General features: G+C 58.0%; 13 protein-coding genes across 13 annotated transcripts; 10 read left to right on the forward strand and 3 right to left on the reverse strand.

The window, feature by feature from the left end:
• The first annotated feature begins 429 nt into the window (after nt 1–429).
• L226DRAFT_611922 (DnaJ-domain-containing protein) lies at nt 430–1698 on the forward strand. The gene is made up of 6 exons (XM_067686332.1): nt 430–561; nt 623–664; nt 724–785; nt 847–891; nt 982–1359; nt 1423–1698. The coding sequence occupies exons 1-6, from the start codon at nt 498–500 to the stop codon at nt 1471–1473; spliced, it is 642 nt and encodes a 213-aa protein (XP_067537151.1). The 5' UTR covers nt 430–497; the 3' UTR covers nt 1474–1698.
• On the reverse strand, nt 1549–2431 carry L226DRAFT_484368 (uncharacterized protein). Its single transcript, XM_067677053.1, has 2 exons — nt 1756–2431; nt 1549–1702 (listed from the first exon to the last, which is right to left on the reverse strand). The coding sequence occupies exons 1-2, from the start codon at nt 2423–2425 to the stop codon at nt 1698–1700; spliced, it is 675 nt and encodes a 224-aa protein (XP_067537152.1). The 5' UTR covers nt 2426–2431; the 3' UTR covers nt 1549–1697.
• Nucleotides 2432–2920: 489 nt separating this feature from the next.
• L226DRAFT_533663 (uncharacterized protein) lies at nt 2921–4233 on the forward strand. The gene is made up of 3 exons (XM_067680516.1): nt 2921–3352; nt 3407–3711; nt 3796–4233. Exons 1-3 carry the CDS (start codon nt 3036–3038, stop codon nt 4083–4085), a joined length of 912 nt encoding a protein of 303 aa, XP_067537153.1. The 5' UTR covers nt 2921–3035; the 3' UTR covers nt 4086–4233.
• A 134-nt stretch (nt 4234–4367) lies between these two features.
• L226DRAFT_533664 (uncharacterized protein) lies at nt 4368–5703 on the forward strand. The gene has a single exon (XM_067680517.1). It carries the CDS (start codon nt 4592–4594, stop codon nt 5645–5647), a length of 1056 nt encoding a protein of 351 aa, XP_067537154.1. The 5' UTR covers nt 4368–4591; the 3' UTR covers nt 5648–5703.
• A 436-nt stretch (nt 5704–6139) lies between these two features.
• On the forward strand, nt 6140–8073 carry L226DRAFT_460810 (uncharacterized protein; the record flags this gene model as incomplete). The annotated part of the gene is made up of 6 exons (XM_067675611.1): nt 6140–6394; nt 6462–7442; nt 7503–7602; nt 7661–7778; nt 7837–7870; nt 7921–8073. The coding sequence occupies 6 exons, from the start codon at nt 6140–6142 to the stop codon at nt 8071–8073; spliced, it is 1641 nt and encodes a 546-aa protein (XP_067537155.1).
• An 855-nt stretch (nt 8074–8928) lies between these two features.
• L226DRAFT_460331 (carboxypeptidase S) lies at nt 8929–11137 on the forward strand (the record flags this gene model as incomplete). The annotated part of the gene is made up of 11 exons (XM_067675584.1): nt 8929–9110; nt 9178–9276; nt 9341–9444; nt 9504–9572; nt 9628–9685; nt 9747–9840; nt 9903–9978; nt 10034–10164; nt 10224–10854; nt 10907–11002; nt 11061–11137. 11 exons carry the CDS (start codon nt 8929–8931, stop codon nt 11135–11137), a joined length of 1617 nt encoding a protein of 538 aa, XP_067537156.1.
• A 3-nt stretch (nt 11138–11140) lies between these two features.
• L226DRAFT_533667 (uncharacterized protein) lies at nt 11141–12531 on the reverse strand. The gene is made up of 6 exons (XM_067680518.1): nt 12504–12531; nt 12311–12448; nt 12112–12240; nt 11968–12055; nt 11766–11911; nt 11141–11701 (listed from the first exon to the last, which is right to left on the reverse strand). Exons 1-6 carry the CDS (start codon nt 12522–12524, stop codon nt 11276–11278), a joined length of 948 nt encoding a protein of 315 aa, XP_067537157.1. The 5' UTR covers nt 12525–12531; the 3' UTR covers nt 11141–11275.
• Nucleotides 12532–13018: 487 nt separating this feature from the next.
• L226DRAFT_484383 (uncharacterized protein) lies at nt 13019–15155 on the forward strand. The gene is made up of 4 exons (XM_067677055.1): nt 13019–13045; nt 13106–13444; nt 13498–13743; nt 13800–15155. The coding sequence occupies exons 2-4, from the start codon at nt 13241–13243 to the stop codon at nt 15039–15041; spliced, it is 1692 nt and encodes a 563-aa protein (XP_067537158.1). The 5' UTR covers nt 13019–13045; nt 13106–13240; the 3' UTR covers nt 15042–15155.
• A 1043-nt stretch (nt 15156–16198) lies between these two features.
• Nucleotides 16199–16999, forward strand: L226DRAFT_569828 (uncharacterized protein; the record flags this gene model as incomplete). The annotated part of the gene is made up of 3 exons (XM_067684351.1): nt 16199–16678; nt 16740–16802; nt 16859–16999. 3 exons carry the CDS (start codon nt 16199–16201, stop codon nt 16997–16999), a joined length of 684 nt encoding a protein of 227 aa, XP_067537159.1.
• Nucleotides 17000–17031: 32 nt separating this feature from the next.
• L226DRAFT_533670 (DUF914-domain-containing protein) lies at nt 17032–19195 on the reverse strand. Its single transcript, XM_067680519.1, has 9 exons — nt 18681–19195; nt 18568–18614; nt 18467–18514; nt 18234–18400; nt 18034–18166; nt 17830–17979; nt 17616–17761; nt 17469–17550; nt 17032–17403 (listed from the first exon to the last, which is right to left on the reverse strand). Exons 1-9 carry the CDS (start codon nt 19001–19003, stop codon nt 17315–17317), a joined length of 1185 nt encoding a protein of 394 aa, XP_067537160.1. The 5' UTR covers nt 19004–19195; the 3' UTR covers nt 17032–17314.
• Nucleotides 19196–19658: 463 nt separating this feature from the next.
• L226DRAFT_380692 (uncharacterized protein) lies at nt 19659–22326 on the forward strand. The gene is made up of 4 exons (XM_067674386.1): nt 19659–20342; nt 20792–21087; nt 21147–21437; nt 21516–22326. The coding sequence occupies exons 1-4, from the start codon at nt 19760–19762 to the stop codon at nt 22134–22136; spliced, it is 1791 nt and encodes a 596-aa protein (XP_067537161.1). The 5' UTR covers nt 19659–19759; the 3' UTR covers nt 22137–22326.
• A 114-nt stretch (nt 22327–22440) lies between these two features.
• L226DRAFT_380738 (uncharacterized protein) lies at nt 22441–23358 on the forward strand. Its single transcript, XM_067674387.1, has one exon. It carries the CDS (start codon nt 22690–22692, stop codon nt 23317–23319), a length of 630 nt encoding a protein of 209 aa, XP_067537162.1. The 5' UTR covers nt 22441–22689; the 3' UTR covers nt 23320–23358.
• On the forward strand, nt 23032–27268 carry L226DRAFT_533673 (amidase signature enzyme). The gene is made up of 15 exons (XM_067680520.1): nt 23032–23638; nt 23713–23826; nt 23898–24008; nt 24081–24154; nt 24391–24611; nt 24706–24779; nt 24911–24962; nt 25158–25288; nt 25585–25689; nt 25794–25879; nt 25955–25997; nt 26085–26239; nt 26305–26372; nt 26444–26890; nt 26946–27268. The coding sequence occupies exons 1-14, from the start codon at nt 23479–23481 to the stop codon at nt 26814–26816; spliced, it is 1767 nt and encodes a 588-aa protein (XP_067537163.1). The 5' UTR covers nt 23032–23478; the 3' UTR covers nt 26817–26890; nt 26946–27268.
• Nucleotides 27269–27904: the final 636 nt, after the last annotated feature.

Below are 27904 nucleotides of genomic sequence, written 5' to 3' on the forward strand. Positions count from 1 at the left end.
CACCTAACAAGGGATGCTTGACTCTTTCTTCACTGTTGAGTGGGTGTCTGGAACAGCGTGGTACTGACCAAAGACGCGTACAAGGACCGCGTGTCCATACTATGTCCGACTTCCAACCATCCATCGAACTTGTTCCTATGTTTGGCAGGTGTCGCGCTCGCGAGAATTCCCAACCACAATGCTTCTCCCGTTCGATCACTGCTCCGCACTTCCTCTATACCACAATGCAGATCCATATCCACAAACAACAGCATACCTTCAAGGCGCAGGGTTGTAACTGCACTGCACCGTTCGGACGGAGGCCATGCCGTACGCACACGTCCTCGGAGGCGCGACGCGTCTTTAGACGCTCAATATTCGCGACCCACGTGATGTACGTAATTGAACATTGTGCTCCCTTGGCGGGGCAAGACGCTTGCACGTTGCTCTCGCACCCCCTTCACCCGCCCCTTCACATATCTCCCGCCCTGGATCACCTATAGCATCTCTTAGGCCATATGGCCGCAGTACGAAACCTGTATGATATCCTAGGCGTTCCCCAGAACGCTACCCCCGAAGCAGGTATGTTCTCAGCGTACTGTAAGATGCTGGTGCAGGAGTGAACGGTTGCTTGGTGGGACAGTTCGGAAGGCGTATAAGTTCAGGGCACTTGAGACACATCCTGGTACGCAAAATAGATTCTGAGTATGATACATGAACGCTCCTACTGATGGCCGCGGATAGATAAGCTGCCTCCTGGTGCTGACGAGGCGGAACTTGAAGCAGCACATACACGATTCAGAGACGTGCGTCGCTTCGCTAATCCTGCGCCCCTTGCCGACACACTGAATATGATTGCCCTCACAGGTGCGCACGGCATTTGACGTCCTCAGTGATCCTGCGAAGCGCAAGGTAAGCGGGCCGAGTTTCACCCCCTACCTTACCCGCCTTCTTCCCGTTACTCCTACTTCATTCTGCTGCTGCTGACTCGTCTATAACCAGGCATACGACAATGGCCTCAATTTTGTCCGCCGCCGTGTCAACGTCAACGTCAACGTCGACGACGTACAAGCCCGTCTTGCTCGAGAGCGCGCCGAATGGCAGCGGCAGGCCGAGCTTCGACATCAAGAGCGCATGCGTGTCCTCCATGAGGAGATCCTTGCAAGCCGCAAGCGGTACCAGGAGACGCTGGCGCAGGCGGAGCTGCAGTACCAGGAGAAGATCAAGGTGATGGAGGAGCAGCTGCGACGCACCCGGGAGGCCGAGCGGGCCGTCGAGGAGGAGAAGCCGGAAGGGACATACACGCTCGTCGACGAGATGATGAGCGATCTCAGGCGACGCTGTCCGGAGTGGGAGTTGCGCAGGCAGACGGTGCTTCGGGTGAGTGTTGGATTCTCGGGGGCGCTGATGCAGCGGACTGACCGATGACTGCTGGGGACGTAGCGACAAGCGGAGCGTATGAACAGCCAAGGCTCTGCGCCGTCCGTGCAATAGTGAAGAGAAAAGAAGTCGGCTTTCGTGTGCTATATCTCATCCGCTGTGTTGTAGTCTTGCTAAGGACTTTATCTGGATATTTAACCAATTGTGTTGGTTCGATGTACCCTGACCATGCGCACGTGCATGCAAGGCCAGGTCGCGTAGCAGCGTACATTGTATACCCATGTTCATCTCCTAGACCCTATCATCTATGCGATACCTCCCTCCGTTATATAGAGACTTCATGCTAAAGCAGTCCATTCGTCAGGTCAATGCGGGGTATGTCCATCGTCTACTCACCTTCTGAGCGTTGCTCGCCTAACGACCTCAACCTGCTCTTCGCGATCCTGCCCACATCTGCCACGGCTCTCTCGAGCTCCTTCTTCCACTCTTCCCCGCCAATCTGCACGCTCGCCACAGTGTCCACGTGAGGTTCGTCCACGCTCACCGAGTGTTCCAAGCCCAGCTTGTCCTCCATCTCGTCCTTGATCTCCGCGCGCGACCTCCCGTTCACGAACGTGATGTACACCAGACCCGGGTACTTGCGTTCATACAGTGCATTGAGGTGCGCTAGCCTCGCGAGCACCTCCGGCGGCGTCGCCTTCGCTGCCTGCTCCTGCGCGCTGAGTTTGGAGAGTCCCTTCACTTCTCCGATACGCGGGTGCCCGGCGGTGAACTGCGCCTTGAGCTCGTCGCTCCACGAGCCGATCACCGAGAGCGACGCGTCGATAAGTGCGCGGTAGGACGTGACTGGCGGAGTATTCTGGATGTGCGATACAACCCCGGGGACGAGCGTGGTATAGAGAACGGGAGAGGGTTCAAAGAGGAGTGCGAGGGCTCGGGCGAGCGGGCCTTCCTTGTCCCCAGAGGTGTCGGAAATCGCCTCGAGTAGTGGCGGGAGCTCTGTACTCGAGGTCTGCGAAAGATTGAAGTCGCCCAGCGGCTTGACGGAGTGTATCCAGCTACGCATTTCGAGGATGGAAGGAGAGTTGCAATTCGCGACGGCACATCACTACTAGCACTGCGCATGCGTTCTACAATGACGATTGTGATTACATACCTGCTACGGTATGTACGTACATACCCAAGGTACCTGCATCATCACATACGATCAAGTTCAAACCGGTCTAGTTGAATCCTTGCCAGTCTCAATTCCCGAGGGACGTCCTAAGCGACCTATACATCGACTTTCAACAGCTCGCAGCACTGAGACGAGCGTCAACCTGATATGTTTACCCGCAATACAAGGGACCCAAGGAAGTAAGTACACGCCGAACTACACACTTAGACAAGCACATACATCGTCCTGAGCAGGGAGCTCGGTCATCCGAGGAGCCTGGACAGTACATATGTCTAGGCCCATGGCCCATTGGGAAGGTGGGAGCAAAGTGGGAGCAAGAAAGAAGTCCGACAGCACGAGGCGAATCCCATCACGAGCCCGCTCTCCCATGGCCAGTCCTTCCTAAAGCTTGTTGTATGTAGCTTTCCTTCTACATCATCCGACCCTAGGAGCACGACGGCTATTTGAGCTCGCAACGTTTTAACGCGCTGATAACTCGTCCCTCTCCTCCGCGTCCACCATGACCATGCGCCGCTCCCTAGATGCGCTCTCTGTATTGTCAACAGACGACCTGGCGGACTACGACGTGATCTCGGACGGTCCGCGATCCATGGAATCTAGCATAGCCGACCTGGGTCCGTCACCGAAGTTCGCCGGTGGCGAGCCTGCACCTCTACCATCCGCAAAGGAGAAATTCGACACAGTGGGACTGACCGCAGAAGAGATTCAGGCGTATGTGCAGCGGTCGCTGAACGCGTCGTTGGCCGGCGGGAGAGGAGACGACTCGCGGACTTGGAGGGTGTATGTGGACGGGGTCTTTGGGCCACTGACACCAAGGTATTGCACTGGAACCTGAACTGTGGCGCAAAGTACTCACCGGTATACCCAAAGAGATGTCCTGCAACTGCGCCAAGCCAAGCTCTCCTTCCCTTCCGTACACCTGCTAGTTGGCGTCTTCTCGGACGACCAATGCGAGCAGCACAACACGTCACCACATATGGTCCACGAGGATCGGTGCGAGGTGCTGCGCCACTGCAGATGGGTGGACGAGGTCGCGCCCGACGCGCCGTGGACGCTGCATGAGAAGTTCCTGCGCGCAAGACAGATTGACTTTGTCGCCATCGACGAGGGCACGTCCATCGACCCGAATTGTGACCGGGACCGGCTGAAGGGATATGACCTAGTAAAGAGTCTCCGTAAGTCCTCATTCCGTGCCTCGGGCTCGTTCAGAATGCGTCCGGATGGGAGCGGAATGATGACGAGCCGCGCGCTGCTGGCAGGTAAAGCAATCCCAACGCGGCGAACGAACATGTCGACGCCGATGCCGAAGAGCCACGACCCGTTCCGCGGAAAGCCTCAGCCGCAAGAGGGTTCAAGGGCAGACTTGAAGGAGCGGGAGTCGGGGTCGGCCAGAGGAACGGTGCGAGACGCACCCGCAATATTGCGGAAAGACGCAGATCCGACGACGGAATTACAAAGTGCGATAGAGACACCATTTGAGGAGCCAGCGGATTCGACACCTTTCGAGGAGCCGAAGGTGGATGAGTTCGGGACGGGTAGCGGGGTATGAATTCGAGGACCTGCTCATTTGGATGGACGGTTCGAATGTCTGTTTTCCGGTCGGGTAACATATTCGTGAATACTGCAGTGTATCAGTTGACCGAGACGTGATCAACCGAGGTGGCGAAATATAGCTGGACTGAGGTGACAGACGAGTCAGAGCGATGTTGGCGGCAGCGCCGCACAGGAAATGTCTTGCCAGTCCGGATCGGATTCCGAACTGACGCCACACAAGGCGGCCTGGGCCGCTCAGCTGGCCACACCAAGCTCTTGATTCTACTCTGGACCAACACGTCTTTAGGCAACCTACCACCGCGATTGCCATTGCGATACAGACTGACCCAGCACGGACGAGGTCGCGGGATGCCTGCTCAGACAGGCACAGGAGGTGAGCATCCGTTCCGAAATGCATCCCCGAATGACATCCACCGCGCTCCGGCCCAGGACGAAATGTAACGCAGAGAGATATAAGGCGCGGGTTGGGCGCACTTCAAGCTCTATCACAGCACGTCTCAGATGCAGATGCAAACGCCTTGCAACACCCTCATGCAGACCTCATCCCACAATCCTCTCTCCTCGGGCACCACGGTGCACCCGTGGCTACCCTCCGAGCTGGTCTCGCAAATACTCGCCGAAGTCTGGAACGCACCACAGTCCACACGAAGCCGCAGTGAACTCTTCAAGAGGCTTTGCAAAGTCAATAAGACGTGGCTCACGCTGTTCGTGCGTGTGGCCATGCGCGACGTCCACCTCTCCTGCCCCCTAGACGCAGAAGCGTTCCTTCGCGTCCTCCCCGAGCGGACCAACTGCGATCTCTTTACCACCGAGGCGTCTCAGAATGCGGATAGATGCCGCTCCATCACCTTCCATGTGGACGGCCGTGCCTCAGACGCCCTCTCCCACGACGGCCAGTCCGAGCTCAAACTCTTCTCCGGCGTAGACCCCGCCTGCAACACCATCTCAAATGTCTTGTACACGATCACGACACTCGACTCCCTCCCTAACCTCCGCCACATCACGATTAAATATATCAATTGGGGGTACGAAGACATCTTCCTCCGGCTTCAATGCCCTTTCCCGCCGCAGGTCACGCATCTCTCCATTGACTACGGGTTCAGCCACGGGGCGGTCAACCCTCTCATATCATACCTGAAGCACACTTACTCGCGCCAGCCCCCGTCACCACGCACTATACTCCCCAACGTGCGCCACCTTTCAATGTCGGGAGTGCCGAGTGAAGTTGTTGCAGATATGTTGGAGGTCTGCCCGAGCGTGGAGACCCTGGAGATCGTCAATCCGTCGAAGTTGAGCGTACTCGCGCCGCTGCCACCGAGCGTTCGCACGATCGTCATGCGTTACCCGTGGTGGCCGACGGGCATGGAAGAGACGTCCTGGTGGATGTTGGGGGAAGCTATGAGGAAGGGTCTGTTCCATCCTAGCCTCCCGGACCGACCACAGATCATCCTCCGTTCGGGCACGCCCAACCCGTGGTCTTTCATCCCGAACTGGAGGCTTTGCAAGCACTATGGAGTAGACCTCGTTTACGATCGGGACGAGACTCGTACCTGGTAGTGTATGCACCCGGACACTTTATTCACACTATGTATTCCACCCTGTCTGGAGAGTCGAAATTGAGTTTTGTGTGCCTATTAGTGAGCCATTGCTGGTGACGGCGGGTGAGATAGCCATGTCCCGGCGAAACCATGGATGTTGCGAGACACTGCAGTACGAGCCAATGGGAGCGTCGCACCCGGGCGTCTGAGCGGACAGACAGTCATGCTTACATAAGCCTGAAGCTGAGAGGAGAACGACTGGGAGGGTACTCGCTTGAGTAGTGCCTATCCATTCAGTAAGATCGCGACGATGGCCCGTCCCAACTTATCACCCTCGTTCCCAACCGCTTTCCGTGCGCCCCTCCAAGGACCCTCCTCTGCCTCCTGCGACGACCACGCGAAACCCGCACCTTACCGCTCCCTCCGGTTGTCTGCCCAGCTGTCCTCCACCCAGATCCCCTACGAGCACTTTTCCGCACTGAGGAGCACCCACGAGGCGCCTTCGGAAGGCATGTTCCAACCCGTCTGCAACGGCTCGGACGACTGCGGCTTTGCAGCCAGTGGGTTCGATTGCGAGGAGTGCGCACAGGTTTGCGAGGATGCCTCCTGTTCGGTCGAGTTCACCTCCCAGTGTACCGACCAGTGCGTCGTCGTCGCGTGTAGTGACCCGCACCATGAGGCGGAGGCGTGCGGACAATCAGCGGGTGGTTCAGACTGTGGCAAACAGTGCACGGGAGAGCTCGACTGCACGGTCTTCGAGGAGTTCGTAAGTCATGTTCATGCAATCACTTGCCGCGCGCCACTGGTGCTGACTATAGTTCTCTCTCTAATAGTTGAGGTGCTGCAATGAGCATCACTTGCAACATGAGGACTACCGGCCGTATGCCTCCGAAGCCGCCGCATCTGCGGATTACTCTTTTATGTCCGACTCCGCCGCCATCGATTCCTATCTTGCCGGAAATTCGCAGGGGTACATCCAGCAGAAGGATCCTCTTGGGTTCCCACACATGGACTCTGCGACTTCGACTCCACAGCTGATCCCCAGCCCCGCTTTCGAGTCCTCGCCTTCGCCATTTGTGAACACTCAATCCGGAAATCCCATGCCCTCGCCGAGTCCCAGCGCACTGCCATCACCTTCGCTGTCCTCACCTGCTTCGCTCGTTCAGTGCAAGTGGAGCGGTTGCTTTGCGACCTTCAGTTCGCTCTCTGAGCTCGTCGGACACGTCAACCTGCAACATCTGCGAACATCTGTGCCGGCTTCAACATCGTTCGGTAACGGTGTCCCTTTCCTCTCGCAGCCGGGCAGTCAACAGGGATACCAGCAGCAGGTTGCCACCGACAATGCGGTCGCTTGCCTCTGGGAAGACTGCCACCTTTACCCAAATTCGCAGTCCATCCCTGGCCCGTCGTCCGGGGACCCCTTCAACATAGTGGACGTCCTAACCAGTCACCTACTGCAAGACCACCTTGGCGTCTCCATTAGAGCTCCCAGCTACCAAAACAACACCCAAGGGCTCGACATATTCCAGCCGATGCTGCAGGCCCTGACGTTACCCTCGCCACCGTTGACCGATACTACCCCCGTCGGCCCTCCGACACCCGTTCCAGAGCACGATTGCTCCTCGGCCTCGTCCCATACCTGCAAGTGGACCGGATGCGGACAAAGCTTCCCTTCGTGCAATGCTCTCACGGAGCATATCGCATCGGCGCACATAGGTAGCGGCTGTGCACACTACGACTGCTTTTGGGAGGGTTGTTCCCGTAATGGAGACCATGGTTTCGCGAGCAAGCAGAAAATTTCGCGACATATGCAGGTACGTACTATCCTAGCCCGCCTGCTTCGTACCACGATATCTAAGTCTCCGGCATGGCAGAGTCATACTGGACATCGTCCTTTTCAGTGTAACGTGTGCGGCCAGAATTTTTCCGAAGCTGCGACCTTGGCGCAGCATATGCGGCGGCATACCCAAGAAAGTGCGTAAAATCTGAGTTTGAGCCGCGAGAGTGTGTTCTTGATGTGTGTCACGAACAGAACCGTATGCGTGTGATTTCCCAGGCTGCGGCAAGGCGTTCGCGATTGCGGGCGCGTTGACGATCCACAAGCGGACGCACAACGGAAGCAAGCCGTTCAAATGCACGTACTGTGATCGGTGCGTACAGTTGCCTCTTTCCTGTATCTACACATACCTATAGCCTCATCTCATGCAGAGCCTTCTCGGAGTCTTCCAACTTGTCCAAACACGTGAGTGCAATTGGATGGTGCATACGAGCCTTGCTGAGACAGCGTCGTAGTTGCGCACGCATACTGGCGCACGTCCGTACCCGTGCACAGAACCGGGATGCAACAAGTCCTTCGCCCGCCCGGATCAACTCGCACGACATATGAACATACACAAGCGCAAAGCTGCCGAGAATGCTGCCGCAGCCTCGGTCGAGGCGAGCTAGCACATCATATCTGAGATCTTTCCATTGACTTGGACTCGCCACTGTGTATCTCATACATCTCATCTCATGTTGCCATGGCGGCCTCTGTACGTTCAATCCGTCGTTGTACTGTACACGACCAGCATGTACTCTAGCGCGTATCCTTATAGGTGCAATACCTCCCGAGCTATCCACGACCGAAATCCGGGAATGTCGTAGTCTTTGGTGCATATCAGTGCTTCCAAAATGGGTGAGATAATGCGCGGGTCAGCAGGGTCGGCTTACCGAGCTTGTCCACACGACATAATCCTCCCGATAAGCTTCTGGTACGATAACGATTCTGTCCAACCGGTTAGTTAGTAACACTCTGTTGTCTCTTCCAAATCCTGTGCTTGCATAAACTAACAAGCTTCGGTCCTCCAGGGTCGCGCTCTCCCGTGTTTCCGTCGGCCACACTGCTGGGCGAAAGCGCTCTCATCGTCGATCGGTTCCGCGAACCTTAAGTAAGCTGAAGTATCGGACAACCACTCGTCATCCACGTCACGCGCAAGCACGTCTTGACCACATCCACTGCGACTCCCCAACATGGCGAAGACGTCCAACGGCGCAGCCAAACAGCCCGTCCGGAACGAGGAGCCCGAGCTGAATTTCGAGATCAAGTCTCAGGCCACGCACGCAGGCATCCCAACCAATTCGCTCCCTTCGCCCGCAACCTCGACTGGCGTGACCAGTGAAAAGGGCAGGTGGAAACGGACGGTGTACCAGATCCTAGTGGTCTTTCTGCTGTGTTGGACATTGCGCACCGCCCTGGGAGGCCTATTGCAACGCTTCGTGGACGACAATGATACCAGTCATGCGGCCCCTGCGGACTGGAATATGCAGCATCAAGGCCGTTTGGGAAACTTAACTCGGGAGAAGCCCACGGACTTCTGTCCGCAGACCGAGCCTCTGAACCCCAAAGCACACGCCGACTTGGAGCGCCGGTTGGCACTCGATTTCCAGGACTCGGGCTACAAGCACAAAGCCTATGATGCGTTGTCGGGCGCCATTCAGGTGCCGTACGTATCTGCAACATTGCACATACGCGCCGGGATGGGGATGGCAGCACGCTGACTGTATGTACAGGACCGAATCCTACGATGACCTTGGACCCGTTGGCGAGGACGAGCGCTGGGAGACTTTCGGCCAGTTGCACGAGTACTTGGAGAAGACGTTCCCAAATGTGTAGGTTCATCACACATGATTCATGCGTCTGCGCACCTTGACGTGCTGATATCGACTTGCGCAGCTTCGAGAAGCTCCAGGTGACGAAGGTCAACACATACGGGATCGTCTTGCGCTGGAAAGGCTCCGACGAATCTCTGCGGCCTGTTCTCATGACTGCCCATCAAGGTGTGGGCGACTTGTCAGCCATCCTGTATGCGCGTGCGCTCAACCGTGATGGTCACTAGATGTCGTGCCAGTCGAGCCTGCAACGGTGGACCAGTGGATTCATCCGCCTTACTCCGGACATTTCGACGGTCAGTCGATCTCCCGCTGCCTATCCATAGGCTTATGCTCACTATCGCGTGGTAGGCGAATGGATCTGGGGCAGAGGTAGCTGCGATGACAAGTCGGACCTCGTTGCGTCTCTGTAAAGCGCACTCCTACATCCCGATCGTGGTCTGCCTCTGATTCTCCTATCTGCACGACAGACATGCCATTGACGCGCTCTTGAAGCATGGTTTCGAGCCCAAGCGCACGTTTGTCTGGGCGTACGGTTTTGATGAAGAGGCAGCTGGTACTGAGGTATTTCTGTTTGAGCTTGATGGTGACTCTGACCACCAACTCATCTATCGACACGCATACAGGGAGCTGGCCATCTCGCGACTTACTTGGAGCAACAATACGGCACTCATGGGTTTGAGCTGATGCTGGACGAAGGCGGTAAGCGGTAGCAAATCTCCCAGTTACTGAGTGCTCGATGTTAACTGTAACACAGGCTCGTATGGAACTCCATATGGTGACGATGTCGTCTTCGCAGTCCCCGCCTTGTCAGAGAAGGGTTACCTTGACATCCGGATCGAAGTCAGCACCAAGGGTGGCCACTCCAGCGTTCCGCCCAAGCACACCGTAAGGCCTTCGCGCCCCTTCAGATCCTGCGCAGAGGCTGTTACTCATAATCTATCCAGGCAATCGGCATCCTCTCCTCTATGATTGTCGCGGTCGAAGAGAACCCTCACGAGCCTGAGCTCGTCCGCGGCGGCAGCCCCTACAACTCTACGATGTGCGCAGCAGTCTTTGGTCCCTCGTACCCATCGCACATCCGCAAGCTCGCCCTGAAGGCCGGCTACGGCGACGACGAAGCGCTCCACGACCTGCGCGACGCGCTGCTCGAGACGTTCCCCCGGTTCGAGGCGATCCTGCGCACCACGCAGGCCGTCGACCTCGTGCAGGGCGGCGTGAAGGTGAACGCGCTGCCCGAGAAGGTCTCTGCCGTCGTCAACCACCGCATCGCGGAGCACTCCTCCGTGCGGGAGCTCCAGAAGCACATGACGGACACAATCCTGCCGATCGCGAAGAAGTACGACTTGAGTGTGGACGCGTTTGGGGTGAGCGTGAGTGCGGGCTCTGGGCAGGGTGGCCGGGTCGCACTGTCGGACGCATGGGGCACTGCGCTGGAGCCGTCGCCGGTCACGCCAACCGGGAAGGACGACCCATACCAGATCTTGGCTGGGACGATCAAGGCGACCATCGAGAGCTCGGAGGGGTACAATGCGAAAGGAATTGTCGTTGCGCCTCTGCTTGCGATTGGTAACACCGGTAAGTCCGTTTGCGGCCTTCTGATGCGAATTCCTCTGACGTGGCCTGCCAGATACCCGCTACTACTGGAACGTGACGAAGAATATCTTCCGGTACCACCATCTGCACGAGAATGACCGCTACAATGGCGCTCACACGGTCAATGAAGGTCAGTACGACATGCTCAACCGAAGGTCATGGGGTACTGATGCTCTGCATGTTCTTAGCTGTGCGTGCGGAGGGTTGGATTGAGTCAATCCGCTTTTACACTAAGTTTGTCCTCAATGTGGACGAGAATTTGTAGGGGCGATGTTGCATTGTATTGGTATTATTGTGTCCGTGGCGATAGAAGTTGTGAGGCAGAACAAGATCAGAACATATCCGCAAAGTCGCACTGCATGGCGGCAACGCTACTCATACACTGGCGGGGTATGCTATAATCTCAGTCTCCAGTCCACCCCAATCTCCGCAGATCCTTCCTGCATTCCTCAGTCTCTCGTTTCACCCTCGCCATGTCCTTGACCACCTGCGCAAAGCTCCCGTCACGCCCATCCACCAACCTTAGCATGCTCTCATACTCCTCGATCTGCCTATCCAGCTTCTGCATCTCCGTCTCTTGCACCTGCTGCCGCTCTTTGAGCTTCTCGTACGCTGCAGTCACAGCACGAGACACGGTTGCATCGGGCTTGTTTGGTAGCGAGTAGCCGTAGAGAGCGTGGTGCGCTCGCGCCCTGACGAGTGAGAGCTTGAGGAGCGCGGCTTCTATGGTTGCTGCGACGACGTCCGTCTCAGCGACGCGGGTGGCGTGAAAGTGTGGTGGGAGGGTTGTGAGGGCCTCGACTAGCCTCGCCTCGAGTGCCGGCTGTGCCTGAGTGGGATGGGTTCACACTTGAGAGCTTGGGCTTTTTGAAGATAGTGTCAGTGGGACACACCTCGTTGATTTGCTCGACAAGGCGGACCACTCGGGCGCGGCATTCCTGCAAGGACGTCTCCTGCTCTTCGATGGTCTTCTTCTTATCTCTGATACGTCCCGAGAGCTGCAGAGCGGCCTGTAACCGTCCGTCTTCCTCAGTTTCCGCTACGCCTCCACTATCAATTGAGTGCCTAGACGTGCAGGAGGTTCTAAGCCCTTACATTCTCCCGCGTCATAGTAGTCAGCGATTGAGAGGAGGGTTTCTCGGAGTTCCTTCTGTAGCTCAATGCAGAATCGTCTACTGAGAACCTTGTGTTCGTTAGCGCGATGATGGATGCGGCGCGGCCAGGAAGGAAGGTACTCACCGGAGGCGCGACGGGCGCCAAGTTTCCGAAATCACTGGTAGTCAAGCCACCTGGGGCACGGCGCGCTTCCTCATCTTCCAGATCCAGATGGCTGAGGGCATCTTCAAGTGCTAGGGCTTGTGGCAGTATCTGATTGATGAGCGAGTTTAGTCGGGCCGCCGCATGGACAATCGGGAACGGAGAGCAGACGGGTGCATACCTTGGTCGAAGGCGAGCGGCGAAGCACGGACTCAATATGGGACCGAATAATTTTTTGTCTAACGCGCCCTGCACGGCTTGTAGTAGTAGGGTATTCGGAATCGGGATGATCTGCGGGTGTTCCTTCGGCACGAGTTGACTGCACGCGTTCACAAGGTTATTAGAGCGTAAATGGCTTATTCACACGTGCTCACCTTCACTTCCTGCTTCGCCATGACTTTGAGGGTGGTTAAACGAGAAGTTCAACCTACGAGACGCGTGCTGGGACTCTACACACGTCGCGTCACGGAGAGATACGCGTGACGTCACGCCGGCTGCGGCGCGGGGCGCGTCTGCCGTGAGCGGTCTGCGATCCTGCGTTGTCTGAGCAGAGAACGGCGTAACTGCCATCGTCTCATCGTCCGCCATGCGCTCTGACAAGTCCGTTCGGCAGTTGACTCGTTGCTAGGGCGATGGTAGAAGTGAGAAGTAAAGACGTAGTAACTGTGGCCAGGTTGACATTCCGCGCTAATCGCCGGGTCTTTGTTCGGTATAAGTAAGTACTCGCAACAAGTGTTCACGAGGTGATGCTTCGTATCCAATATCGTTGTGGCGAAGTTTGCTATCCGGTCCTCTATTGTGACGGGCCGCGGGGATCAGTGGCTCACGGGCGCCTATAAAGCATACAATAGGGGCCAAGCGCCGACTACTGTTCAGACTCTTCCCCTCACCAAGCAACACTCCTTGTATCTCTTACGTGAGTATTCTTTCTACGAGCTGTGGCGCAACGCACCTCTGAGCTAAGTTGACATAGCAGCGCAGCTTTCCGCTGGCACTTGTGGTCGCGGCTACGAATTGCATCCAGCCTAATCAACCTGAGGTACCGGGCCAACCACCCCACTCGATTCATCACGTCCTCACGTTCAACTTCCGCAACCAGAACCCTTCTGCAATGTCAGAGTCGACGGAGCCTATCCAAGACACGCGAACGTGGTCCAGGCGTAAACGTTCCGAGGTTCAACCACCCCAGTCACCCGAGGCGGCTTCCGAAACCGAAGCCCAGATTCGCCGCTCCAAACGGCTGCGCGGAAGGGCCGAGCAGACCGCTGAGACATCCGGAAATGCTGAAGGAAACACTTCCTCGGCGACTGACAACGTGAGATTATCTTCTATCATTATCCGCCACACCATTGACACGGCTTTTCATAGGTGAACGTCAAAGCTCCTGATGAAGTGACATATCCAGTGACCGAAGAAATTCCTCAAGTAGCCTTGAAAATCATGCGTGCCATCAAGAAGGCCCATCGTATCCCCTCCATAGGCTACTCCCCCACACAGCTTGACGAACAGGCTGAACACATGATGTCCTACGGGCCCGATGATCTGAGCAAGGACAAGGTTGAAACGAGCCTGGAGTTGACTGAGGAGGAGAAAACGAGAGAGAAACACAACACGGTGCGTGAAATCACGTTTCGTATTCACATGTTGCGTTACTGATGTCCTGCGCGCAGGACATCATCACCAAGTTGTCGGACATCTACACTGCACACGTTCACAACCAGGCCTCCGGGTATCTCGACAAACCATTCAACCTGAAGGTCACCATGGATAAGTGCGGGTTCAACGGTCCGATATCCCCTCCCACCCGTTTCGACTACGATGACCCGATCTTCGAGCAGCGCGAGGAGAAGGCGATTGAATCCCGTCTAAAGAAGTGGTACAAAAATGCATCTGTGTCTGGCTATGGCGATGTCCGCGAACAGGTCACCAAGGTCAACGAGGAGGTCCGCAACGCTCGCGAAATACCTGTGACTCACTTCAGTGTGGAAGCCGAGCTTCTGGAGCGCGTCGCCGCACTCTGGGACCAGAACTTCTATCCCAATCGTAGCATCCGCGTCGAGCCCTACAAGATCCACCTTTACGGTCCCGATGGACACTTCGACATGCACCGCGACACGCCGCAGAAGGACCTCATTGGGACCTTCTTGCTCGGGTTGGGCGACACCTCGAGGGGCGGCGGTCTAGAAGTGGACGGCGAGAACATGCCCGCACATGGTGGTCATTGGTGCGCCTTCTACCCGGATGTCCCGCATCGTGTGGAGCGAATCTGGTACGGCCACAGAGCTGTGATCGCCTTCAAGATCTTCCGCACGTCTGGAAGCGGCACGGAGACAGAGACGACGGCTCGTGTTCGTCAGGAGGTCACGGAGCTGATGAGCCAGATGCAGGCCCCTTTCGGCATCATGCTCGAGCGCAAATACTGCATGGGCACGACAGAGCTCAGCGGTTTTGATGCGCTTTTGCTGCAGTCGGCCTCCGCGCTACCGAACGTTGACGTCAGGCATCTTCCCGTGGTTCTCACCACTCACTCGGAATTCGGATCACAAGACCGATACGATTGCTATCGCGACTTCGAGATGCGCTGCGACACGGACGTTGCCCCTTTCACAAGGGGCCATGTCGAGGAGCTTTTCAACACCGATGGGGAATATTCCTGCATCGAGCACTCCAAATGTGGATGCCCGTGGTTGGAGGGTGTGAAGAACGTACCGTTCTTCTCCCTTGAGCTACCCCGGACCCTGTATGCTTGTTCCGAAGAGGAGCAGGAAACATGCAACTACGTGGGTAACGAGGCCCAAGCATGGCGAGAGGACAGCGTGTATCTCTCGTACGGACTCCTCGTCCTACCCAAGAACGACGATACTTCGAAGGGCAATGGGAAGGACTTGGACGACTCAGACGGAACAGACTAGAGACACAGCTGATGTATTTCACGTCATTCGGTATGCATGACCGCAGTGCTTTCCAGATTCTGGATCTATCACTATATGCGCACCCGTGTACAACCGTGTTTCACACAAGGGTGCTCTCTCTGTGGTACAACAAAGAAGGTGCTCACCGGAGGCGCGACGGGACTGGTGGTTAGGCAAGGCATCTTCAAGCGCGAGGCCTCGCGGCAGTGTCTAATTGACGAGTGAGTTTAGTCTGGCCGAGTCTGGCCGCCGCATGGGCAATCGGGAACGGACAGCAGACGGGTGCATACCTTGGTTGAGGGCGAGCGGCGAAGCACGGACTCAACATGGGATCGAATAATTTTCTGTCTGACGCGTCCTGCGCGGCTTGGCGCAGCAGGGTATTCGGAATCGGGATGATCTACGGGTGTCCCTTCGGCACGAGGTTGACTGCACGCGTTCACAAGGTTATGTGGGTCTCTGCGGTGTAAGCAAACTGTTGTGCCACATGCACTTGCCTTCGCTTCTTGCTTCGCCATGATGTGAGTGGTTAAACAAGTTCAGCCTGCGAGACGCGTGCGCAAAGGTTGGAGGCGAGTCCGGACTTCTCGGACACACACGTCGCGTCACGGAGATACGCGTGACGTCACGGTGCCGGGGGCCGCGTAGCCGGCGCTCGGCAAAACGGCCCCACTGGCAGCGCCGGGTGTCCCGAGTGTCGAGTCTGTGTGTGCCGCCTGCGATCTCGTCCTGCGTAATCTGAGCAGAGAACAGCGTAACTGCCATCGCCTCATCGTCCGCCATGCGCTCTGACAAGTCCGTTCGGCAGTTGACGAACCCCGCCGGCCCCGTCCTGCATTCAACAGACATAGCATGATCCGCCCACACACTGCGTTCTCCGGCAACATACACTACTAAGCCCCTCCCCGTGCATACGACTCCCCCGGCAGCGAACATTGTTCGAGACACTCCCCCGCCGAGCATCCACCGCGTCCCGACATATACACACCCCGACATACGCATACAATCGGCCCCGCGGCACTCCCGACGTATATATCCCGCCCCTCCCATTCGCCGTGAGTTCAGCATCGCATCGTCTACAGACCAGCTCAAGAGCTCCCCGCATCTCTCGTACCACAATCGCATCTCGTACTCCCAGTATTCACCTACTTCTCAACATGTACGGACACCACTGGCACCATATGCACCGCTGCGGCCGCGCCACCTCCCGTCTCCTCTGGTTCGCCATCGGCGCAGGCACCGCGACCTGGTGGGCCCACCACCACGACTACAGAGCCTGGCACGAAGCCCGCCACTGCGCCCGCGATCGCATCCCTCCCAACGCCTACCCCGCCCCGGGCACCGCTCCCGCCCCCACCCAGGCGCAGGACGGCCAGGCGCAGAACCCACCTTCTCAGACCCCTGGAATGCCGGACAGGTCCGATCGCTGGGGATGGGGCAGCTGGGGCAGAGGCTCATGGCCCGCGCAGGAGAACGGCGGGAACGGGCCTTGGGATAAGTGGGGCTGGCACAGGAACGGGGATGCCCAACGGCATTCGTACCCCCGTCCTGAGGGCGCGTGGGGCCCTCCCTCGCCCATGCCTGCCTCCGTCGAGAAGGCACCCGAGAAGGATGTTGTGCAGCAGGCGACGGACACTGTGCGTACCTTTTCTTCGTGCGTGCGCATGCACCTTGGCTGACTGGCACCGTCCCGTTTAGCTCACCGACCTGTCGGAGGCTACGCTCAACAACCTCTTGGTTACTGTTGAGAGCCTCAAGGCTGTGAGTACCGAAGTTTTCCTTTGTGCATTCTTGATGACTGATTTTGGCGGGCGCAGAAACTTGCTGAGCACCGAGCGCAGCGCGAGCAGCAGGAGCGCGAGATCCAGGCGCTCCGCGAGGCCAAGTTCAAGCAGTTTGAGGAGTGGCAGCGTCAGCAGGAGCAGAAGAAGGATGAGCCTCCTCGCCGGCTCGTCTGATTGCTGCATATACTCCATTCAACACCGCTCTACACCACTTGCATCTTGTACTACTAATATCATGTATTCTTGGATACTCACGCTCCTTATTCTTATCTCTTTCTTCCTCATCATCGGACTTCGTACATAGGTCTCGCGTTCTCCAGCATCAGCTTGGTAGAACAAGCACCCTAAATCTCGTATACAGCATTGTATCCTACAACTTCCTACAACAAAACCCGTCAGATTGGCTCACCCGCGCATGTCGTATATCTAATGAGCCTTCTCGTTTATAAGGTCATGTCCGGTCATAAGTGATCGCTCTGGGGCAGGCGTTTATACCTGTCCGGCGACGATGTTCGTACCGCCTTCGCGAGGCTGGATGTAGTTTGGCGCACGGGGCTCGATCTTGCCTTGCTCTTCCGCTGTGAAAGGGGGCGAGATGCTTCAGATCCTACCGTTGGCGATCATAAGGATATAATGGACGTACGTGTCGCGTGCCAGAAGTAAATGATGAGGCCCAGAAGGACGACGGCGAACGCTATGAAGTACAGCCAGTAGACGGTGTAGTGCTATGTCAATACCGCAAGGTCAGTCTCCTAATCCAGCCCAACAAGTCGAAAAACAAGATACGCACGAAGAGGAACAGCCCGAAGAGGAGACCGTAAAAGTCGGACGAGAGCAGGCTGAGGTTGTAGTACGCAGAAGAGGCCATGCGGTACAGGATCGGCGCGACCGTGTACAGGATGAACATCGCTGCGGTGTACGCGACGAGCAAGCCAACTGGACGATCGCGATGGTGGGTCAGCAAGACAGGACGAGAGTGCTATGCGATGGAGGAGTGGACTCACTCGTCTTGCCGTTCCAGCTTGCAGTGGTCATGTCCTTGTGCTCGAGGCCGGCTGCCTGGATGCCGTTGATGAGCGTGCCCCACATGCCGAGCTGTCCGACGACCTCGTACAGAGGCGATTTGCGGACGAAAAACTCTTCCGTCGCGTTCGCTGAGGAGACGGACGTGAGCCGCGTTTCGGTATTGCTGGGACTGTGAAACTCACTGAAGCCGTACAGCGATGCGCCGACGAGCATGAAGACGTCTCCCTTGGCGCGACTAAGGGCAGGCCAGTCCTTGTCCGTGAGCTCATCCGAAGCGACGAGCATGCCCAGCCCGCCGATACAGATGAACACACCCTGGAAACGCGCGCGGAGGGTCGCTGGTCAGCGCATACCTGCAGACGCTGAAATGGAACACGCGTACAAGAAGCTGTGTCCAGTGGTACTTCGGACGCATGTAGATCCAGCAGAAGAGGAGACACACAGGGATCGCCCATGCGTCAAGAAGCATACATGACAGCAGCGTCGTGTACTGGTATGCCTTTACAACCAAGAAGTTGCCTTCTACGTCGCATGCAGCGAGGATGAAGTCTGTTTGTGACGCAGTGCAGGCGATCAGCGCGGTGTGGGGAACCCGAGGGGGGCTTGTGGACGTACACTTCCATCCGTCCCTGAAAATCATCCTTAACCATCCCACGAAGCCATCTATTAGTCGGATCAGTATTCTAGCACGCGGACCCATGGACACACGGACTCACATTTGTAAATAGTGTAAGGCGTGTAGATGACGAATAGAGAGAAGTACCTGCACGCAGGTCAACTGTTTGTCCTTCCTACTCCACCCTACAGAACCCGAAGAAGCTGCACTCACAGGAAGAACGTCTGCGTGGTCGGCAACGCCCAGTTGCGCTGAACAAGCTCCGTGGTCGTCACGTTCGTACAGGTAATGCACAGCGAGACGACCTGGCCAGCTAGGAGCGACCAAATGAACCGCTTGGTCCAGAGACTTGCGAAACGTCTCCACAAACTTGCAAGGAAGGCTCCGACGGACGAGTAGTCGAGAGGAGGGCGCAAAGCTTGCGGCTGCTGTTGTCCGCTGAGACTCTGAACGTCGATCGTGCCCTCATACGGAGGAGGGGGATCCTTGACGATGTCGACCTTCTTGTCTTGGTCTTGGTGCGATGAGCTTGACATGATGCTTGCTAGCACGCTGAGACGGAGGGATCGCTCGGTCTTTACACGACGTCGTGGGCCTTTATCTGAGAGCAAGAAAGCCTAGCAGACCAGGGCGGTGGCTGGGCCCAAGCAAAAGAGGGCTAGCTTGGCGAGGGGAGCTGCAAGAAACAGAACTCAACTGCACACTGGAGCAGCCCTCCGAGTCCCAGGAATGTCCAAAGCATGATCGAAGAGCGTAATTTTGACAGGCGCCCGTGGGCAATTTGTTATCAGTTAGCTTCTTTTGGATTGAACCAGCAGCCAGGTGAATTATTACGGCACAATAAGGGGACCTTATCAGCACATTACCACGCCCCGCCTTGTTGGACTCTGTGTGAGCGCCTGTGGACTTGGACCGAGACCTGCAGCAGCAATGGCCACTCCGGCGGGCGACGAGACTGGTGAGTACGGATATCCTCCTTGTCTTTCGTCCTTCCCATTCCATTCTGGAGGCAGGGATGAGTACAGCCGAGTCGACGAGCAGGAACAGGATAGGTGACTTCCGCCTCCGCAGGCCACCTCATCCTGCCCATTTTCTAGCGCACACACAGACCGAGCAGACGCAGCGTGTACCCTCCCACATGCACACATACAGCTTTTTTCTCTTCCCTTTCACAGCTTTTGCAGCTAGCTCGCATCCCCCATCCGTGCACTCGCACCCCCACCTTCCCAGGAAAAAGCCGTAACGCATCGTGTCGTGTCGCTGCGGACGCCTGCCACCCCGTGCATCGTCCAATGCCCATCTCATCGTTGCTCCCTACTGACCGACCCAGACCCGAGCAGCTGCATCGTACTCACGCCGTTTTACCTCTCACAGAGCGCTACAGCGAACGTCAGCACTCCTCCCGCGACTACGACCGGGAGCGCGAGCGCAGGCACCGCGACGACCACCGGGAACGAGGAGACCGCGGAGACCGCGACAGAGACCGTGACCGGGAGCGCTACGAGTCTCGCCGGCACTCCGAGCGCGACAGAGACCGCGACAGGGACCGCGACCGGGACCGCTACGGAGGGCGTGGCGGCCGCGAGGACTACGAGGAGTATGCAAGGCGTCATCGTGACGACGACCGTCGGAGGGAGCGCCGGGGAGGAGGCGGAGGCGACGACGATCACGGCAAACGCCGTCCTCCGCGCGACGATGACAGAGGAGAGCGGCGGGGACGGGGCAGACAACGTGAGGGGTTGGGAACACCTGAGAGGAGGTCCCCGACCCCGCCGGATGCGGTGCCTCTATCGCAGAGGAAGAGAAAGGCGAGCGGGTGGGACGTCCACGCTCCCGGGTATGAGCAGTACACGGCCATGCAGGCCAAACAGACTGGTGAGTTCCCATGCCATGTTTTGATATACTTTCGCTTCTTGCCTTGAGTTGCGAGCGCACCCTTTCACCTGTTGCCGATTGACTTCACGATTTCTCGAGAGGGGGGCGTGGCCCAACGCCTTGACGTTTCGGTTGAACGTTCTGCCCTGAGCATACTTTCGGGTGTTGCCTTCCCAGCTTCTGGTTCGTGCACAATATGCCTCGTATCGGACGCTGGTGTGGCAGTATCCTAAACTCGAGGGTCATGTGCTCAACACCAGCTACCGTTTTCTTGGGCGTGTGTCTCGCAATTTACTATCATGCCGGCATGCGACCTTCGGTATCGGTGTTTTCCGTTTGTTCTCCTACCGCGGGCTGTGGCCGCCTTTGCAAAGTTGCTTTTGCCGCGGACACTCGGACAGAGATGATAGTGCATCAGAACTCGCTCATCACGTACTCCGTGTTTCTAGGGTTGTTCAATCTGCCAGGTGCGAACCGCACTCAGATCCCACCAATCCTGGCCATTCCTGGGCTTCCTCCACCAATGCCCGTGTCCACCTTCGGCATGGGCACGGGCGTCAACCCTAACTTGTCACGACAATCCCGTCGCTTGTACATTGGCAGCATCACGCCCGATATCAATGAGCAAAACCTGACGGACTTCTTCAACTCGAAGATGAAGGAGATGAATCTCGGGACGGGTAATCCGGGCAACCCGGTCTTGGCAGTACAATGCAATTACGAGAAGAACTACGCCTTTGTCGAAGTGAGTTTCGTCTAGGAAGACTAGCTCGCGCCTCGTTTCGCTAACCTTTCCGCCACTAGTTCCGTAGCGCAGAGGATGCGACCGCGGCGATGGCATTCGATGGCATCATCTTCCTCAACGGGCCGCTCAAGATTCGACGACCCAAGGACTACGGCGGTCCCGATATCATGGCTCCCAACATGCACGTCCCGGGCGTCGTTTCCACCAATGTACCGGACTCTGCGAACAAAATCTTCGTTGGCGGCCTGCCAACATACCTCAACGAGGAGCAGGTCATGGAGCTGCTCAGCACGTTCGGGGAACTGAAGGCGTTCAACCTCGTGAGAGAAAACGGGAACGGACCGTCGAAGGTGCGTTTCACGAGACCATGCTGAGGGTAGTCACTGGTCAGCTTCAGGCACTGACAGCGGGATATCATTTGCCCACAGGGTTATGCGTTCTTCGAGTACGTGGATGCAGCGGTGACCGACGACGCGATCCAATCACTGAACGGCATGGAGCTGGGCGACAAAACATTGGTTGTGCAGCGTGCTTCTGTCGGGGCGAAGCCGGGGCAACCTCCGATCCCGGGGCTGAGTGATTTCAACCCGGAGATTCCCAAGCCCATCCTGCCCGTGGGGGACCTGTCCACTTCGCAGGACCGGATTCTCCTCATGCTGAACATGGTCGTTCCCGAGGAGCTGACGGACGACCAAGAATACGCGGACATCCTCGAGGACATCAAGGAGGAGTGCGGCAAGTACGGGCCCGTGGAGGACCTGCGCATCCCGCGTCCGGTCAAGAAGGACAAGACGAAGTGGGGCGAGGGCGGCCGCGAGAGCGCACTTGCGGCCCAGCGTGCGGACGAGGCGGCTGGCGTCGGGCGGGTCTACGTGAAATACGTGGACCCGCGGAGCGCGGCAGACGCGCTCAAGGCCCTGGCCGGGCGGAGCTTTGCTGGGAGGAGTATCATTGCGACGCTTTTGAGCGACGACGCGAACACGACCCCACCGCTGAACTTGATCTTCGCCCCGCAGCCCGACGCGCCACCCCCTCTGCCGGAAGACTAGTGGCTCGATTGGAACGGTCTGGCCGTGTGTGGATCGAGCGCGGACGCGCGCTGTGGACGCTCTGGCGCAGGATGTTGACTTGGTGTGGCTTGTGCGTGTACGTATGTACGTTGTCAGATTGCTATTCTACTGCCTTGCTCCTGCAGAGATACACCCTTGCTCCTGCAGAGATATTCCCTTGCTCCTGCAGAGATATTCCCTTGCTCGAGAGATGTCGCTGGGAACTGCGACACTGGGCAAGTGCTGCACGGTCAGAAAGGTGAGTCATGGGAACTTGGAAGAGGCAATGTGCGTGCAACCTCCGTGTTTAGCGTGGAGACGCCTGAGGGCTGCGGAAGGATGACGGAAGGAGGATCTGAGTCTGAGTCTGCACCCGCGACATGATGGTAGCGCTGGGTGGGACAAGCGTGGTTACGGACGCTCGGTTTCTGGCAGGCGGGGATTCGCTGGGAAGACGGAGAAGAAGACTCGGGCTCACGCAGCTGCTCGCGTGTTTGTGCAAGGAGGGTGTTCCCGACATGGCTTAATCAAGATTGGCTTCCGCACTTATACTATGGGCTCCCAGGCGTACGATTGGCCGTTGTTGGGCTTCTGCACACGTATTGAGGGGGACGTCATGGCAGGCCTTCCGTCCGGCGTAACCCCCTCGTCTGCGTGCAGTTCCTCAGGTGGACCGCGGGGCGGGGGGTGTGCGAGCGTGCGATTGGGCGATTGGAGATGCGATGCGGCCGATTTGGTCGTGGGCCCTGTCCGTGGGCGGGCAGGAGGGGGCACATGGGGTGGGCACGCCGCTGAGGGTGGCGAGAAAGACGGTGCGCCTTCCCTTCGGGCTGCGTCCTGCGTCGGATTCCATTGCTCACTGGGGCGCTGGCAGCGTGATCCTGCCGGATCGGATGCGAGCAGTGGGCGCAGTGGGTGGGTGCGGGTGCGTATGCGGGGGGCTTGGGCGGCTGAGAGACTGAGTGTTCGCACTCGGCTACTGGCGCATGTGTATATGAACGGCGACTGGCTCGCTTGTCTCTGCCCCGCTGTGACTGGCCGGCGACGACGATTGGCCGCAGCGTGTCTGGCGTGCGATTGGCCAGCCGCGCGACGCACCCACATCCGCATCGGGCTGCTCTCATTCCCCCCGCGCCGATCCCCGTCCGTGGGCGTTGTGTGCGATCAGATCTGGCGTGGATAGAGCACTCGCGCTGCCTCCTCCTCCTCCCCCTCGCTCCGCGGACTTGCTTCCCGGCCACCTCGCGCGCCCCCTCCGGGCCTACATAAGCTCCTCCTCAGCCACCGCTCCCTCTTCGTCTCCGGCCACCCTCCGTCTTCGCCCTCGCCCTCCTCTTCTTCCATGCGCAACCACCACCACCCCATGTGGCCCTTCTCCCACCCGACCCATCTCCAGGTCTCCCGCAGGAAGCAGACTGCCCGCGAGGATGCCCTCCGTGCCGTCCGCTGGAGCCCCTTCTCTCTCGATTCTTGCGAGGCAGAAGTCTATCTGCGCGCAACAGGTTCGTCTGCTTCTTCCGCTTCTCCCATACACTCCAGGCGATCGCCCGACGCTCACCCTTCTCCCCGTCCACAGCGAGCGAGATCGTCGACCGCATATGCAAGCGCGAGTGGACTGCCTCCCAGGTCCTCGAGGCCTACATTGCCCGCGCGACCCTCGCCCAGGACTTGACAAACTGTATAACAGAAGGTCTGGTCTCACTCTAGTCTGCGCTAACCCGTTCCTCCTACTAATCAATGTCTTGTTGTTCCTGGCACTAGTCATGTTCTGCGAAGCACGTGCACAGGCCAAGGCGCTCGATGCCGAGTTCGCCTCGACAGGCAGACTTCGCGGCCCGCTCCACGGCGTCCCCGTCAGCTTCAAGGATGTCTGTGAGCACATTGCATTGCAACCGTGCACTTGTCTCTTTCGGTACTAAGCACGCCACGCCTCTTTTTTCCCAGTCAACGTACAGGGCTATGACACCACCATGGGCTTCTCGTCCCGCGCCCACCAACCTTCTTTCGAGGACGCCAAAGTGAGTTGGGACCTCGTCCTCACAGGACCATGCGGTGCGGCGGCGGCATATATGCCCCTGTCACCTCAGCGGCAGACCACAACTCTGCGTCGCGGTCCGCGACGTTCTCATCCGCGATCCGCGCATGAGACACTTGACGGTCTCATTCACTATCAGAACCGGCTTCTGATCGTCTGCCGGTCCTGTCGTGGTATTCCTCACGAAGCACTGACTCAACCTTGTCTTCGCTTCCTCAGGTCGTCGCACTAGTCCGCGAAGCCGGGGGCATTCCTATCGCAAAGACTAACGTGGCCCAGCTAGTCTTCTTCTTTGAATGCGTTAACCCCGTTTGGGGTCGCAGCCTGAATCCCTACACTCGCTCCTACACATGTGGCGGAACAAGCGGCGGCGAAGCTGCCTTGCTTGCCATGGACGGTGTCCCATTCGGCTGGGGCACTGACATTGGCGGCTCGCTCAGGTCAGTCGCTCGATGCCACCCGGTCTTGCTAGACCATATGCACATAACATACTGGTCCCGACCGAAGCTGACATCCCTGTGCGCTTCCATCCAGGATTCCAGCGTCATTCTGCGGAATCTATTCACTGAAGCCCGGTTATGGTCGCATCAGCATGACGGGCTGCCCAGGTACGCGCCATCCTTTGGACGAATTTTTGTATGCCCCTTCTCGACCGTAGCGCCCTCGCGCCTCCCATCAGGAACTTCTGCTCCCCCCGTCGTACGTAGTCACGGATCACTGACGCTCCTTCCGCACACAGGTACATTCGATGGCTTGGAGGCGATCCGCACGGTAGCAGGCCCGATGGGACGGTGAGTGCATGCGGCGGCACGTCAGATACACTCAAATGCTGACTGCCGCGGACATAATGGAACCCCTTCCTGATGACGCTACGTCCTCGCGTTGCATTCACCCTGCCCATCGCGCAACCGCGAAATCACCTGCACCTGCGCACGCGCACGATATGCGACCCGTATGAACGCACTCGTCCCATTATGCTCGCGCAGATCCGTCCAGGACCTTGAACTCGGTGCGCGCATTGTCTTCGGGAAGCAAGGCACCGAATACGACCCCGCGCCGCTTCCGTACCGTGACCCCGACATGCCGAACAGACTACGGTTCGGGTTCTACGTCTCTGGTGCGTGTTGACCTTCTCCGTGTTCTCCCACTGGAGTTTTGGTGCCGCTTCGCATCTTCCGGCCTTCGTGCGTTCGTATTCCAGGCATCGTCCCGACGGGCACCTCATCCAACGCCCAACGCGCTATGCGCGTGGCCGCGGCAGTCCCATCATCTTTTCATTTCGCGGGAGCAGTTGGAGAGCGCACAGAACGCCCGAGGGGCGCTGCGTGTCGCTGGGACTATTCCTGCTATTGTCCCGTGGGCCGCCGGAGATGAAGGCGGGAAGGCGTGGCGCTAACGTCATTCGTGCACCAGACAACTACGTCAAGCCGTCTCCCGCGAGTCAGCGCGCGGTGCTCGAAGCCGTCGATGCGCTGCGCCGCGCTGGACACGAATGCATTGAGATCTCTGTACCACAAGGTGCGTGGGGTCGGCTCGTGTGCCCATGGAAGAACACAATGCTCAAAATAGAAATGTTCTTACCACATGCGGATACTCGTACTTCTGGACGTCCGTACGCACAGCCCACCGCGCGATGGAGATATTCATCGGCCTCACGGCCGCCGATGGTTACAAGACTCTCACTACAGACCTGGGCAGCGACCCTGTGGTAAGTCCATGGTGATGTGGCCACAGTCGTGCTGCATGGGTGTTGACCATCTCCGCTTTGTTCGCCCTGGTACAGGAACCAGGCGTGTCTTCCCTGCTCCTGGGGCCCTGGCTGTACGGTACGTGAGCTTCGGACTTCTTGTTGAATGTTCCGCCCCACACCGCTTCGTGGCGATCGTGACGTTCTGACATGTGATTGCTCTCAGGCTGGGTACGAAACTCCGTCGCCTGGGTCATGAGCAAGTTCCTCAAGGACGAAAAGCTTCCGGGGACTGTGCGGGCGGCCTCGTGCAAGTCGGTGCACGAGTTCCACAAGCTCGTGCAGGAACGCGACAGCTACACTCGCATGTTTTACAGGGAGGTAACCATCATTCTCCTCCTCTGCCGCGCCCGCAAAATATTCACATTACGTTGCGCCTCCGCCAGGTCTGGGACAAGCACGGCTTCGACGGCATCATAGCTCCAGTGCTCGCGCTTCCAGCCCTGCCACATGGGTGAGAACAATTCCCGCCCGCCCAGAAAGCTAATCACGTCGGCTGACGACCGCGGCCCTCTCTCACTCTAGCTCCTGCCAGTACCTCTCGGGCCTCGCCTGCGCGACGCTGCTGTACAACGTCGTCGACAGCCCCGTCGGCGTGCTGCCCGTGACGCGCGTGCGAGCGACGGACGCCGCAACGACCGAGTGGACGGACCCACGCGTCGGGCCCGGGCACGGCTCGCCCGTGCTCGAGGGCCTGCTGTACGGCAAGCCCGACGAGCGCGGGATCGGCCGCGGCGGTTTCTACGACGCGGAGAAAATGGCGGGCATCCCCGTCGGCGTGCAGGTCGTCGGCCGCAAGTGGGAGGAGGAAAAGGTGATCGAGATGATGAAGGTCGTCGACCGCGCCCTGGGCCCGCGCGATTTTGGGCCGCTGGCGTGGACCGAGCAGCGGAAGTAAGCGCGGGTCGCTTGGCTTTCGTCGTCGCCGTCGTTGTCGTCGTCTGCGGTCGTTATGTTATTTGATGTCTGATGGTGAGTGCGTTGCACTTTGACGGCGAGCCTGGCCAGACTGACACTCTCCTCGCAGATGAATGTTCCGAGTGCATGTATCGCCCACAACGCTTGTACTACTTCACGGTGGATGCCTACCCATACCCTAGGACTGACTATAATCTCTCTCCGGTTCATCGCGTCTCGACTGTCTCCCTGGCTACTAACCGCTTAACTGGACTCGCTTCCTCTTCTGTAGGCTGTGCATGTGTGTGTACTTACGCGTATGACTCTCGATGATGTGCCCCGATATGCTCCCCATCTACGATAGAATGTAATGCGAATGGCCGCCCTACGCGATCGCATGTTATCCCATACGTCCCTTTCCCCTCTGCACAGTTTACGCGTGCTCCGCCCGGTGTGATGTGGGTGCCTATGTGTGCAAGTCTGCGCCTGTCATGAGTGTGAATCGTGATCGATCGGGTCAGCCGCGGGCGTGCCTGCTGCAGCTGAGGTTATGTGTATGCATGTATGTAGTTTACGCATATTTTAACCTTCCAGATCTCCGGGCACGAGCTGCTGCTATGCACAGCTACGCTTCCCCCCGATTCCGAGGTTACTGAACATATTACTTCCTCACGCAAAACAGTCTCAGAGAATTCACGACACGTTTTCCCCCCGGCTCGCACGCGCGGGAGCGGACCGCCGGGCCGGGAGGCGTTGAATAAGTTCGCGATCTCCAGATCGGACCTGTTTCTCCCACAGGCTCTGGCAGCGAGTGGCATGTACTCGAGTACGAGAACACGTTGCCCACATGCGACATCGCGAGGCCACTGCTGCATGCGTATCACCATTACTGCTTCAGCACTTCAGAATCCGAAGTGCTTGTGTCCGTTGCCTGGGCTCGCGACCCCTTCTCGCGCACAACGCACGCCACACGTGTACGACGCGTCACTCGGACGCGGACGCGGACTCGGAGTTGCTGCCCCCCCTGCGGGTCGGAGGCACTCAATCTCCAATCTCTCGGAGAGCGCACAATGTCCACTGCTCCGATGT

Source organism: Lentinus tigrinus (assembly GCF_003813185.1).
Source record: "Lentinus tigrinus ALCF2SS1-7 unplaced genomic scaffold L226scaffold_8, whole genome shotgun sequence".
Taxonomy (NCBI): Eukaryota; Fungi; Basidiomycota; class Agaricomycetes; order Polyporales; family Polyporaceae; genus Lentinus; species Lentinus tigrinus.